This window comes from Takifugu flavidus, chromosome 1 (assembly GCF_003711565.1).
Source record: "Takifugu flavidus isolate HTHZ2018 chromosome 1, ASM371156v2, whole genome shotgun sequence".
NCBI lineage: Eukaryota > Metazoa > Chordata > Actinopteri > Tetraodontiformes > Tetraodontidae > Takifugu > Takifugu flavidus.
The window spans coordinates 6,357,776-6,371,759 of record NC_079520.1 but is presented as its reverse complement, the minus strand read 5'-3'; the positions used below and the strand labels follow the sequence as shown (position 1 = coordinate 6,371,759).

The 13,984-nt window shown below is 39.4% G+C and overlaps 4 protein-coding genes across 4 annotated transcripts; all 4 read left to right on the top strand.

The window, feature by feature from the left end:
• Positions 1-1,688: 1,688 nt before the first annotated feature.
• LOC130535409 (olfactory receptor 5AN1-like) lies at positions 1,689-3,092 on the top strand. Its single transcript, XM_057050418.1, has one exon. The coding sequence runs from the start codon at positions 1,969-1,971 to the stop codon at positions 2,908-2,910; it is 942 nt and encodes a 313-aa protein (XP_056906398.1). The 5' UTR covers positions 1,689-1,968; the 3' UTR covers positions 2,911-3,092.
• A 1,033-nt stretch (positions 3,093-4,125) lies between these two features.
• LOC130535419 (olfactory receptor 11H6-like) lies at positions 4,126-6,598 on the top strand. Its single transcript, XM_057050430.1, has one exon. It carries the CDS (start codon positions 5,413-5,415, stop codon positions 6,349-6,351), a length of 939 nt encoding a protein of 312 aa, XP_056906410.1. The 5' UTR covers positions 4,126-5,412; the 3' UTR covers positions 6,352-6,598.
• Positions 6,599-6,765: 167 nt separating this feature from the next.
• Positions 6,766-9,148, top strand: LOC130535427 (olfactory receptor 4E1-like). The gene has a single exon (XM_057050443.1). It carries the CDS (start codon positions 7,525-7,527, stop codon positions 8,437-8,439), a length of 915 nt encoding a protein of 304 aa, XP_056906423.1. The 5' UTR covers positions 6,766-7,524; the 3' UTR covers positions 8,440-9,148.
• A 3,126-nt stretch (positions 9,149-12,274) lies between these two features.
• Positions 12,275-13,937, top strand: LOC130529506 (olfactory receptor 51E1-like). The gene has a single exon (XM_057039803.1). The coding sequence runs from the start codon at positions 12,275-12,277 to the stop codon at positions 13,196-13,198; it is 924 nt and encodes a 307-aa protein (XP_056895783.1). The 3' UTR covers positions 13,199-13,937.
• The last annotated feature ends 47 nt before the right edge of the window (positions 13,938-13,984 follow it).

Here is a 13,984-nt window from a genome sequence, read left to right as displayed (position 1 = left end):
TTTGCACATGCTGTCTATCCTTCATTAAATTTGCCACATTTAATTGAGGAAAACATACATATTGAGAAGAGAATCTTGTGTAGGAATACATTTGTTTTGCCATATTTGGCAGTAAAAGAGTCATGAAATAACCTGTTTGTAGTCCTAACCTGTAAACCCTGGAATATAGGGTTCTGACAGTATTCACTGCCAGCGCTAAGTGCTAACGTAACCACCTAGAAATAGGTTAGATAGAAAGTGAATATTCGCTGGATGGCGCCAAAATAAAAGTCAGAGGCCATGTGAGGCCATCTTTTCATTTGTTAATGTGCTTTGGTTGGGTCAAATTTTTCAGTTTGGAACAGAGAGATCAGAGTACAGCTGCTGTTCTCATACCTCCGCAGACAGGTTCCGATCCCGGACGAGCCCCCATATATCATGGCCACTTGGCTCAGAATGACCACAACATAAAAGGGGAGACCACACACGTTTTAAAGATTTTAACAAAATGGGATTTATTAAATAACTAAAGTGCAAAGTCAATGCTGAAGGTGAACTGAAGAATATAATGCAGTATCAGCAAGGGGAAAGTGTAAGGTGCAAAAAGGTCTAACGAGATTCCAAACAAAGGGGGGAAGCCAACGAGGCTTTAGCAATGAGACTGGCACTCTCAAGTTGACGCGTTCGGCAGGTTTTCCAATTGCACACGGCCGCAGCTGACCCTCGCTCTGATCAGCCCGACCTCCGTCTCCCTCCTTCACACCAGATCAGAACAGTGGTTTTAAGCCATCGCCTGGCTCATCAGGTTAATGAGCCACACCTGGAGTGGTGGCCACCCAACAGCTCCAGACAGCTCCATCTGCAGGCCATACACAACACAAGACCAAGCGCAGCCAAAAACACCATTTCCAAATATTGACCCAGACGTGAGGCTACCTAGTGGGCCGTCACACAAGAAATACAGAATACCATCTCTGATTGTACAGCACCTCCAACCTTGGCTACAGCCAAAGACGACACCAGATGCCACTCCTGTTAGACAACAGAAGTTCAGAAAAACGTTAGCTGGTCTGACAAGTCTTGGTTTCAGCTGTGACATTCACATTGTAGGATCAGAATTTGGCTTCACCAACAGGAAAGCATGTAATGATGTTGGGGTCATTTTCTTAGCATGCTTTGGGCACCTTAGTACCAATTGAGCATCAAATAAAACCATGAGTTTTTCAAGTATTGCTACGGACCACACTAATCCCTTTATGACCAGTGTGTCCATCTTCTGATTGCTACTTTTAGCAGGTCAATGCACAATGTCCAAATCTAATCTCAACTCCAAATGATTTCTGGAACATGACAATGACAATGTACTCCAATGGCCCTGACAGTTCTTTCTCCAGGGGCCGTGGTGGAGCCACTTGACTGCAGGTGCTGCTGGTGACAGTCACACCTGTGGCCAATTGTTAATCAACTGGCTATTTAGGCCCTGTTGTCATTGTTGTGGTAAATGTTGGGTCTGTCTGCATTTGGGTCCTGGTTAGACTAACCCCTAACAAATTGGTGACTCTATCATGCTGACGTGCTAATATAGGTCAAAATCTATGAAGAACTTTTAAAAACATATTGTTGAAAGTATGCAATAAAGAATTAAGAAAAACCTAAAGACAAAGGCGGTACAACCTTTTGCCTTCAACCAGTAAGTGAATTTTATGAAAAGCTCAACAACTGAAAACATGTCATCTGGCAATTCTGAAGCAGGTGATTGAAGGCAGGACTGAGGGATGGAGCGAAGGAAGGAGGAGTCAAACCGAGAGAGGGACTGACCAAATGCTGAACAGAATCTATTTTAATGAAAGTTCATCACTGATATCAAGAAACTATATAAAGAAATGTGGATTCAACAGCAGAGAGAGAACAGCTTTTCTGACACGAGGCTGATTACAGAGAGAGAGCTGAGAGCACTTATCTACATAATTCAGTTGTGAGGATGGTAACATGATTAACTTACATGTTGTGATGGATAACGCTTCAGAAGTAATGATATTTACTCTGTCTGGATTCAATAGCATTGTAAATTACAGATTTACTTTATTTGCTATCACTTTTGTTTGCTACTGTGTGATTGTTCAGGTAAATGTGACCCTCATTGTGGCAATTATCGTGGATAAAAGTCTTCATGAACCCATGTATATCTTTCTCTGCAACCTCTGCATCAACTCACTTTATGGGACAGCAGCATTTTACCCCAAATTTCTGATAGATATTCTGTCGACCTCTCACGTCATCTCTTATGCAGGATGTCTCGTGCAGAGTTTTGCAGTCAACTCCTCTGCTTGTGCTGATTTTTCTCTTTTAGTGCTGATGGCCTATGATAGATATGTGGCTATATGTCGACCTCTGGTGTATCACTCTGTGATGAATCCTCAGAGAGTTTCTGCTCTTGTGTTTGCTGCTTGGATTCTCCCTTTGGGCCAGATATTCATAACCACAACATCAACATCAACTCTCACGTTATGTGGCTCACATTTAGTAAGAATGTATTGTATTAACTATGTCATACGTAGATTAGAATGTACTATATCAATAACAACTGCTTTTTTTTCAGTTTTTATTATTACGTTTTATTTTTGCCATTTTCTCCTTGTTACTTACTCTTATTTCTATATCATGAGAACATGCCTAACAGGTAAAGAAGAAAGGATGAAATTTCTGCAAACATGTTTGCCACATTTAATGTCTTTCATAATCGTGGCCATGTGCTTACTTTTTGATGTGTTGCATGTCAGACTTCGGTCAGAAAAAATGTCTGAGAGTGCCCAAAATTTTATTGCAATACAGTTTCTGCTCTTTCCTCCTCTAATCAATCCTTTAATCTATGGTTTAAAACTGACCAAAGTTAGAAACAGAATTGAAAGATTTCTGTGCAGGAAGAGTTGAGAGTTTTAAAGAATGTTATCAAGTGGTCTGCGACAAAACAAACGTAGGTCTGAAAACATGATCTGCCTGAATTGGTTTTATTCATAAGTTCTTGTTCAAACTTTTACATGCCAAGCCAGACCATACTGGGGCGGTTTGCTTCACCACCAAGGTTTCTTTGAGGTTTTACAATTTATCACAGATTGTTGTCTGTCACTGTTGCAAAAAATATAATTCATGCCCAATTTAATGTAATTTCAATGTCAGCAAACATTTTCCCCACTTTTTAAATCAAATTGTGAGTGCAACTAAAATGTAAAGGCTGCAAATTTAGTCCTGTCTTCTGGCTTGTTCATAAAATGAAATGAAGAAAAAACAAAAACTTTGATACTCAGTTTTATTACTTAAACCTTCCCATATAGTTAATTATCACTTCTAACTGTTGCATGAGCAGTCTAGTTTTTAGAGGATTTTCATTGTACTTTGACTTATCTGTACCACAGGCTCTTTCGTCAGCTCAACACTGCTAATCTATAAATTCTCGGGTGGCTTATGCTCACAAATAGAAAGCTAAAATTTACACAATGCATCACTGATACAACATGGACAATGGTTGTAAAAAAAACAAAAAATAAACAAGCCATTTATACAAAAGAAATTCCAACACTACAGGTTGTTGGTCCTTGAAGTTTGGTTACGATCAGTTAAATGAAATTAATTGAAACAAGGTTTTAGGTTTGTTTTCAATGTCTCTGTAAAATTTTGTGATCAGTCATCCCATCACATTGCATACCGTATTTTCACGACCATAAGGCGCACTGTATTAAAAGGCGCAGTCTCAGTTATGGGTGCTATTTCTGTATTTAAAACATACATAAGGCGCACCGTATTATTAGGCGCATACTGAAACATACACTAAAAAATGACAACGGAAGTAAAACAGTGAGTTTCGACACATTTATTGAACAAAATATTCATTCTTCTGCCACAAAACCATCAAAGTTTTCATCTTCTGTATCTGAATTAAACAGCTGCACTATTTCAATGTCCAACATCCCGAATTCCTCTTCTTATCATCTGAATCGGACTCCCCGACCGGTTCCGGTTCAGCATTGATTTTGTGAAAGCTCTTACAATACATGAAGACGGTATCATAGCCCATGCGTCTACAATCCACCCGCAAATGGTGGCATAACTTGCCCGCCGCTGCCTCATAGTCTTTGTGAAGGAGTGTTCGCCTTCCGTCATCCAGCGCATTGTCCGTTTCCGTGGCAGCCGAGAACCACGGTGAACGATGACTTCTCGTGCCCCGTTGTGCGTATCGCCACCGTGCTGGTCCCTTTTTCTCCACTTTGTGGGTCAAAGGGATGTTAAAAGTCAGAGGGATCTGTTGTCCTCGCGCGTATGGAGAGATGCCGCCTCCTCATAAAGCGAAAACACTAAGATTGCTCGATTGCCATTTTTCAGCCGCATATTCGATGGCCTGCAGTTTAAAGTAAGCCTCATTCATACGCGTCTCGCTTGACCGGCGCCATTTTAGGGGATCCTTACGCGGAGGTGTGCCGCTAATCGATTGGCGGAGCGCTTACCGTAGTGCACCCACCAAAGACGCACAGCAGATTTTGGAACTCAGTCCACACACAAGGCGCTCCATATTATAAGGCGCACCGTTTTGAGAAAATCTCAGTGTTTTAGGTGCGCCTTATAGTCGTGAAAATACGGTACTTCTCGCAGTCTCAGAAAGCCACACTGTATCTGCAAGGACCCATCCTAAAAAGAACACTTGCTCTTTGAACTGCTGCCTTGGGGCAAAAGTTTTAGGTCACTCAAAGCAAAAACAAACAGGCAATAAAGGAGTTTCTGTGCCAGAAACATAATTATACTCTACTCTGAGCAGACTTGAAGATATTCTCATTATGCAACTAACATGAGAATTCATGTAAAAACTGGCTGTGAATGCAGAATGTTTGGCCTGTGCTGTTGTCCTATTTTAGTTTTTAACCTTTTAGAAAACTGCGATTTTGATTGTATTTTATAATTATAGTCATGTACTTTAATGATTTCACTTTCAAATTTTGTTGGACCCCGACAACGACAATAAAGGAATTCTGATTCTGAATGAGCAAATGACCAAATCCCCAAATGCTCAGATAGGGTCTAGCGATGAGCTGACGACTTGTCCACCCTGCCTTTGCTCATTTGCTGCTAGGATAGGCTTCAGCATGCTCCCTTCGACCCCACAAGGGAAATAGCATCAAGAAAAAAGTACAGTGACATCATGTCTGTGTTGTGTATTGATCTATATTACTATCACAGTGGGAGTTAAAAAGTTTTACTTCTTTTATACTGATATTAAGACACAACAGAAACAATGTTGTTGTCTGTTTCTTTACATTTCGACAGGGAATTGATCTCTGGAGCTCTAATACATTCTGATTGGAGTTTAGCAGTGCTGAACAAACAATAAAAGCAGTTTTGCTACCTGTCCAGAGCAGGTAAGGACAAGGCGTTTAAACGACATTAATGTTTTTGACCGAGACGCACAAAATGACCAACAAAACTAATATATTTTACTTATCGGGATTAAACGACCTAACGACAAACAGAGGCCTTATTTTCACCTTCATCTTTTTGTGTTACAGTTTGATTTGGATTGTAAATGGAGCTCTTATCTTGGTCATTATACTGGAGGAAAAACTTCATGAACCCATGTACATATTTCTGTGTAATTTGTGCATTAATAGTCTCTATGGGACAGCAGCTTTTTACCCCAAGTTCTTATATGATTTAGTGACTAACAACCGTACCATATCTTATGCTGGTTGCATTTTACAAGTTTTTGTTATATACTCATATGCTTCAACTGATTTCTCAATTCTGGCCCTCATGGCTTATGACAGATATTTGGCTATATGTCGCCCGCTGGAGTATCACTCTGTAATGACTAAACATAAGGTTGTTTTGTTGGTGTGTTTCTCAAGACTGGTGCCTTGGTTTTGTCAGACCATTGTGACGATAATGACCTCTCTACTGCAATTATGTGACTCCCACATCGACAAACTCTATTGCGCAAACTGGTCAATTGTTAAGCTTTCTTGCAATTCAATAACGGCAAACAATATTGTAGGATACATTGTCATTTTATTCTATTTCTGCCATGATGTTTTCATTATGTGCTCGTACGTGCCGTTGTTAAAATCTGCTGTGAAATCAAGAGACGGGAGGAAAAAGTTTACGCAGACATGTGTGCCACATTTGTTCTGCCTGCTTAACGTAACAGTTGCTCTGCTGTTTGACCTCATGTATGCCAGGTACGGATCACCCTCTATGTCAGCAGGTGTAAAGAATTTCATGGCTCTGCAGTTTCTCTTGTTTCCACCAATTCTGAACCCTCTTATATATGGACTCAAACTGACGCAAGTTCGCAACAGGCTTTTAAATGTGTTTAAAGGTAAAGGCTAATGTTTTATTTATTTATCAGAAAATGTCTCTGCATTACGATGAGCAGTCAAGAACCGATTTCCTTGCTCTAAATCATCACAGTGTTCACTGTTATAAATGGTTTCTTTCCAGTTGGTTGTGTACTGAAAGGTTTAAAGGTCCTTAAACATCTTTTGCTTGTCTTTAAGTGGCTACATACAAAGAACATGTTTCATATTGTGAGATTTTCAGCCATCTAGTTGTGATAATGCAGAACATGTCAGAGAATGGCATGTTAATGTCAACCAATTTCTGACAATGGTTTATTAAAAATCTCCCACATGACCTTTAAAGCTGACTGTTACTTGTTAAATGTGTATTATGCATTCATCTCCTTACCTAACCTGAGTCAGATGATCAGCTTTTTGGCACTTCATTTTCAGCCAAACTATTCACGTGTAAAGTATTATTCCACCCATGCATAAACACACACTAAGACTCCCCTCTTTTGAAAATAGTGGGAAATAACGTCTGTCATGTTTCTCATTTCCAGCTGTTAAAAGACCAACATTTCTGTGTTCTCAGAGGAACAGTGGTCTTGTCAGACAATGCTACAGACCATCAAACTAAAAGGAGTAAACAGGAAATTAGTGAAGTAAAAGATTGATAAAAATTGGATACATTTTTAAAAGCATCAGAACATTCATTAAAAAAGATGGTAAAACTATAAATAGCCCAGTCCACAAATCTCTGTTGATGTGTGGGTACTGACAGTTCCACTCAAGGTCAAGATACAATTAGAAGCCCCGAAGAAAGTGCTTCACTTTCAACCATGTGTCTGCTTAAAACATTAAATTATATAAAGGTATTATATATGTAAATTATATAAGTATAAAAACATATGTATTTGTAGAATATAACATTAAATCCTGCTTAAATCTAGCTGTTACCACTGCAATTGTTACACTGAACTTAGGGTTAAAAACATTATCAACCAGATTACAAAGTCATACAGTTAAATTAGTAGCCTCATGTTAAACAGTAACAAAGATAGACATTACTTCTCAGTCTTGGCAAGTGGCGTTTTTTTTGTCCTGAGCTTTGAGCCAATAGCATTCTTTCTTTAGTATGGCATATAAGGGCCAGGCTAATCCTCCCCACTCTCCAGGAGAACTGCAGATTTGCATGATCACGTAGAAGAGCGAAGACTTCAGGATGCCCAATAGATCCAGCATAGTTGTATTTTCACTCTCGGGGTTTAATGCAACAGTCAAATACAGAAATACTCTTTTTGCTCTCACTTTTCTCTGTTATTTTCTGATTATAGTGGTAAACATATGTTTGATTTTAACCATTATAATAGAAAAAAAGCTACATGAACCAATGTACATTTTTTTGGGCTCTTTGTGCTTTAATGGGCTTTATGGAGCAACTGGATTTTATCCCAAATTCCTCTCTGACCTTTTGTCTGATGATCATCTAATATCACGTGTGGGGTGTTTTGTGCAAATCTATGTTATATACTCCAATGCTAAAATAGACTACTCTATTCTCGTTGTTATGGCTTATGACAGATACGTGGCTATATGTCGGCCGCTGGAGTATCACTGTGTGATGTCAAAGCAAAATATTGTGCTGTTACTGGGATTGTCCTGGCTCGTGCCTCTATGTTGTGAGACACTTGTCATAAGTCTGTCATCTTCTTTGGAGCTATGCGGCTCCCACATAGATAAGCTCTACTGTGAGAACTGGGCTGTTGTTAAACTTGCTTGTGGTGCCACGACAGCAAATGACATTGTTGGAATGGTCCTCATCCTTTTTTACTTCTGTCACGCTCTTCTCATTGCGTCCTCCTACGTACAGCTTGTAAAGGCAACATTAAAATCCACAGAGGGCAGGAAAAAGTTTATGCAAACCTGTTTACCACATCTATGTTGTCTATTCAATGTGACAGCATCTTTGCTTTTTGATCTAATGTATTCCAGGTATGGATCTGTGTCACTGCCCCAGCATTTAAGGAATTTTATGGCAATACAGTTCCTCATAATAACGCCGGTGTTAAACCCTATTATTTATGGATTGAAGCTTACTAATATTAGAAACACAATGAGAGGTTATATATGTCGGTGATGGGGTTATATAGCAGGAATGCATCCTCAAGTTACAGTATCAGAGTTAAACTGTAGAGGTTATTGGCAGAAAATCCAATATCTTAGCTGTTTTTTGAATATAGACATGGATGTGTTTTTACTGTGGTTGAATATTAACCCATGCACAATGAAAAGAATTGCAAAGAAGGTGATAATTTGTATATCCACAACCTATCCACCTAGAAAATAACAGTTAGTATGTTTTTGTCAATGGGACATTCAAGTGGTCAGTGGTCCTAAAGAGTAAGAAAGATGATATGTGATAAACAGCCACATCTATTTCTGGAAGCTGCAGTGCCCATCAGTGAGCACTACAATTCAGATTTATATGTGGGCCTATATGCAGATAGTTTGGGGTTTAATTAAAGGTAGAAATCTGAAGAACTCTTGATCTGTCAGTAACACACTTGAAACACGTGAATCACTAAATGTGCAGAGGATTTCAAATATCAGATACAATGATGCCAAACATACACAGACCAAAGATAACTGAAAGAAACTGTAGAATGCAGAAGGCTTAACTGGTGTAAAGAAAGCCCAGAATGTGAATAAAGTAGATGAAAGTAGAAAGTGACCTTTGACCTCCTGAATGTTACAGATGTCTTAAAACAGGTAGGTAAGGAGTACAAGTTTCTGGGGCTGTGTTACTGCCCCCCAAACTGATGCTAAATAAGAAAGTAAATGAAAAACTGTAGAACAATTGACTTCAAATTCTTTAGGAAAATCTAAAATTACCAAAAGCTTTACAGGACAGCAGAGGACTGGGAAAATTTCCAAAGGGAAAATTAACACACTCAAATACAACAGAGTGCAAATTGCCTTGACAAGGTGAAACATTATATTAAAACTATCAGGTCTGTCAATAAATATACAGTGTAAGTAATCACAAAGGAATAAAGCAAATATACTCAACACTTACCACTGTGTGTCATCATGAAAAATGCAATACACTACACACTACCATAAATGCTAAAAAATAAAAAAGTCATTCAAGTCAAAGGCAAAACACATCAGTAAGCAAGCAAAGGTGGGCATTTGGTGCATTAAGTGAATCTATCTATTGATATTGAAATCAGCCTTTAATGAATTAAAACCAAGTCTGTCCAAAGTGATGGTCTTACTGCTTTTGGGCACCACAACATACCAGCAGGAGGTAAAACAGGGTAGTGTTTAAGATTATCTCATGTTCTGCAGAGAAACTACCACACTTGAGTTAAAACCTTATGCTCAACCTCAGTGCCAGACAGAATTTCCTGCATTTCATTTATCTGTATTTTATTACATTGAATTCAAGAGTTTCCACCTGAATTCCCTGCCTAGCACAACACATAAATAAATCTACTCTGTATAGAGCTTTGAATGGTCTTCACTGCACTGAGGCAGTAGTAACTCAGTTTGCAGGGGACTGAGCTGGGAGTTTGAGTCCTAGCATTGGACCAAGACAATTACAAAGTGCACTAGTAGCATGCAAAGTGCTGGGAGTATTCCAGAGCAGGTACCAAATGCAAAGATGCTTAGAGTGCCTGTTGAGGCCAGCTTACTCACAATGACAGCTCACATGCACACCTGTTCTTTGCTTCAGGCCCTATGTACTTGAATGACATTGACCACACACACATAGTCTTTTGCTTTTGGTGCCAAAATCTCATTTTGTCCACAACGTCTTATGTTTTACCTGTGGCTGATAAAAGAAAAAAATGACTGATTAAAACAAAGAAGCAAAATAAATCATTGAAATATATCCTTCATCAGATCAACTCTGCATGTAAAAAACATGCAAAATTCTTTGGGGATTGACTGACTTGCTCTAATGTTGTGGTGTAATTTTAGTTCAGAAGGTCATAATGTGTTTTGATGTGAGTTTATCTCTTTGGTCTCAGAAGGTTTAATGGACAACAAGTTACAGTCCTAATTATTAAACACAAGAGAAGTAATTAGGAGTCCCCCTGACAAACTCACGTAGGTTTACTGTAACCGTTGCCAGAGTGGACATCATTATTGGTACTTCCCTGAAGGACATCTGAGGAAAACAACAGGTCTCAGGGGCTGGTCTGGTTCCATCCACCTAATGATGAGTCAGTACGTACGGGACAGTGGACACGGGCCTCATGAGACCACATCCTGAACAAATCTTTGTGTAATTACAGTAAGGGCAATCTGAAAGAAAAACATGAATACATTGCAGTGGTGTGTTGTCATGACACAGACATTCACCAACAGCTCACCTGTGTTTCTTCCATCTTCACATGTTCAAGGATGACAAATGCTCTACCCTGTCTTAACAGATTTCCTTGCTATTGTTTAAGGAGGAACTTGATTTCTTCTTGATGAAAAAGGAAAGGAATATTTTTAAAAAATGTGTTTGCACATGCTGTCTATCCTTCATTAAATTTGCCACATTTAATTGAGGAAAACATACATATTGAGAAGAGAATCTTGTGTAGGAATACATTTGTTTTGCCATATTTGGCAGTAAAAGAGTCAGGGTCCTGTTTGTAGTCCTAACCTGTAAACCCTGGAATATAGGGTTCTGACAGTTTTCACTGCCAGCGCTAACGTAACCAGGTAGAAAGAGGTTAGATAGAAAGTGAATATTCGCTGGATGGCACCAAAATAAAAGTCAGAGGCCATGTGAGGCCATCTTTTCATTTGTTAATGTGCTTCGGTTGGGACAAATTTTTCAGTTTGGAACAGAGATCAGAGTATAGCTGCTGTTCTCATACCTCAGCAAAGAACCTTATATAAATTATTTAAAGAAATACCACTTGATTACAAATGTTGTATGCAGCTTGCTCCTCCTGTATTGGCTATCTGATTATCAAATGTCACTTCCATTGTCTTGAAAAAGTTATGGATTTTGCCATTACTTGCCATTTTTTCAGAACCTCCTCTCAAGGGAGCCTGAAACTAACAGGAAGAAACAACTGTGTGCCTCTAGGTCAGTTGTCCCCAACCACCGGGCCGCGGACCGGTACTGGTCTGTGGATCAGTTGGTACTGGGCCGCAAAACAAATAATTAAATATTTCCGTTTTATGCATTATCTGAGTCTGAATGATCTTTTGTTCTGAAAAACATTTTGGGAAATGACCGGATTCTCTTGGTTACGTCTTAAGCGCCAAAACTGAACCCACAAGCGAGCAAAATGAGTAAGAAACAGACGTCTTAAAAAAAAAAATTGTGAACCCTAGTTTAAAAGACAAGCCCGTGGAGTATTTTGAAAGGAAAAAAAAAAAACAGGAACACAATGGGCAGAAGAAGGGCCACCACATCAGTAAATGTGAACGCACTGAGAGCATCGTAACTTGTGGTCCAATATTCTGGATTAAAGTCATGGCAGAATACCCTGAAATCGCCACCACAGCACTGAAAACACGCTTGCCATTTCCAACATTCTATCTGTGTGAAGCGGGATTTTCTGCAGTGACAGCAACTAAAACAAAATAATGGAGTAGACTGGGCATAAGCAACACATTTCGGGTGTCATTGTCTCCCATCACTCCCAGATAGGACTGTCTCGTTGCAGAGAAACAAGCGCAGGACTCCCATTGATTTGTCGTTATGGTGAGTTAAAATTTTCAGAGACTAAATGTCCAGGGAGTTCCTGCCCTTCTTTCAAGAACTTTGGATGGGGAGGGTATCCGTATTGCATTAGACATTTGTCTATCAGATTCTCCTGGGGCCAAATGTTGGACGAGATAAAAGACAGGTAGTTCTACGTAGAACATTTATTCATTGGTTGACCTGAACCTCAACCACCGACGAATCATAGTTGGGAATCATTTTCTAAACAGGCTCTGAAAAACGCATTCAGAATATGGGAAATGAAACTGTCCTTTACTTTAACCTGACCATGTTCATCATGATTGGAAATGTTCGTTATTTAGCCTTTGCCTTTTGTCTCTTGACCTATGCATTAATTGTATTCTCAAATGTCACTATGATATGGATTATAACACAGGAGAGAAGCCTGCATGAGCCCATGTATATTTTCATTGCATTTCTATCAGTCAACTCTCTATACGGTTCTGCTGGTTTCTTCCCCAGGTTTCTCATGGATCTTTTGTCTGATGTTCATTTAATCTCATATGCAGCTTGTTATTCACAGATTTATGTGATATACACATACGCCACTTATGAAGTGACCATCCTGAGCATCATGGCGTATGACAGATGCATCGCTGTGTGCCAGCCACTACACTACAGCAGAAAGATGACACCCAAAACTGTGTGTGCGTTGTCGGTTTTTGCCTGGGTTTTTCCTGCTTTTAACCTGTCAGTAACAATTATTATGCTAGTCAGAATTCCTCTCTGTGGTAATAATGTGCAGAAGGTTTACTGTGCCAGCTGGAACATTGTAAAATTATCATGTTTTTCTAATTTTAACAATAATACAGTTGCTATGATGTGGGTTGTGCTTTTAATGACCGTTTCCTCTGGATTTATATTGTACACTTATGCCAGAATTGTGATCGCATGCTGGAGAAAGACATTGAATGTTCGGGGAAAGGTTGTGCAGAGCTGCCTTCCACATCTTATTTCTTTTATGGTTTATATAATCACGTCGTTTAGTGATACGGTGTTGAGTCGTCAAAATGTGGAGGAGATCAATCCGTTCCTGGCTGTAATTCTGTCTATAGGATTTGTCATCATTCCACCAGCACTGAATCCTTTTATCTACGGTCTGAAGTTACCAGAGATCAGAAGACAGATCATCAGGATCTTGCGCTTGAAACACTGAAATAAAATCAGCCCCAGTAAGACATTTTGACAGGAAATAAACGAGGCATTTGAGGCAGACAGATAAGGATCGCTTTTAAAGTGAACTATGAATAATTCACTGAGATTGTGAATTATATTTTATATTCTAAAAATACTGTAACCCAACATCTTTAGTCATCCTGCAAACTGCCATTTACAGGAACTTTTACAGGGTCTATCCTCAGTCACTGATCCAGGGTAGGTACTTACATTGGCCCTGAAAAACTCCTGTGTTGAGACTTAAGGTTTGCTAAGTGCTGATGACTAAACCGAGAACAGGCTGTGATGTGGAACCAGGCAGAAGAGGAGAATTATCTAAGCAGACACATCCACCACCATTTTTGACGTGCACAAACCAGAAACAAGGCAACGTCCTCCATTGTTTTGTATTTTAGAAGTTTCACAACACGTGCTATTTACTTATATATTTTGACACAGATGCAGCTTGCAGCGCCAGATTGGAACAAAAAACATACCCTGCAGACAAACCTCCGTAGCTGCTTGTTTCACAGAGGTGAAGGAAATCATATTCTCTTAATATATTACACCGCCTCAGCTCCTTTCATATTTATCTTCTTCCTCATTGTTTACTTTTTCTATTATTTCTTATTTGTCCTGGTGACGTCACAATCGAAACTCATTATGATGCCGAGGGGCACTACCCTGTAGTGGAGAAACAACCATGGAGAGGACCAAGTGAGAAGGGTTCCTGTGAAGTTCCTGCTTCCAATTTTTAAACCCTCCTGTTGTTCCACTTCCCTTGTGC

Bases quoted from the DNA above. Each gene is read 5' to 3' on its own strand.
- LOC130535409 (XM_057050418.1), top strand. From the start codon at position 1,969: ATGATTAACTTACATGTTGTGATGGATAACGCTTCAGAAGTAATGATA.
- LOC130535419 (XM_057050430.1), top strand. From the start codon at position 5,413: ATGTTTTTGACCGAGACGCACAAAATGACCAACAAAACTAATATATTT.
- LOC130535427 (XM_057050443.1), top strand. From the start codon at position 7,525: ATGCCCAATAGATCCAGCATAGTTGTATTTTCACTCTCGGGGTTTAAT.
- LOC130529506 (XM_057039803.1), top strand. From the start codon at position 12,275: ATGGGAAATGAAACTGTCCTTTACTTTAACCTGACCATGTTCATCATG.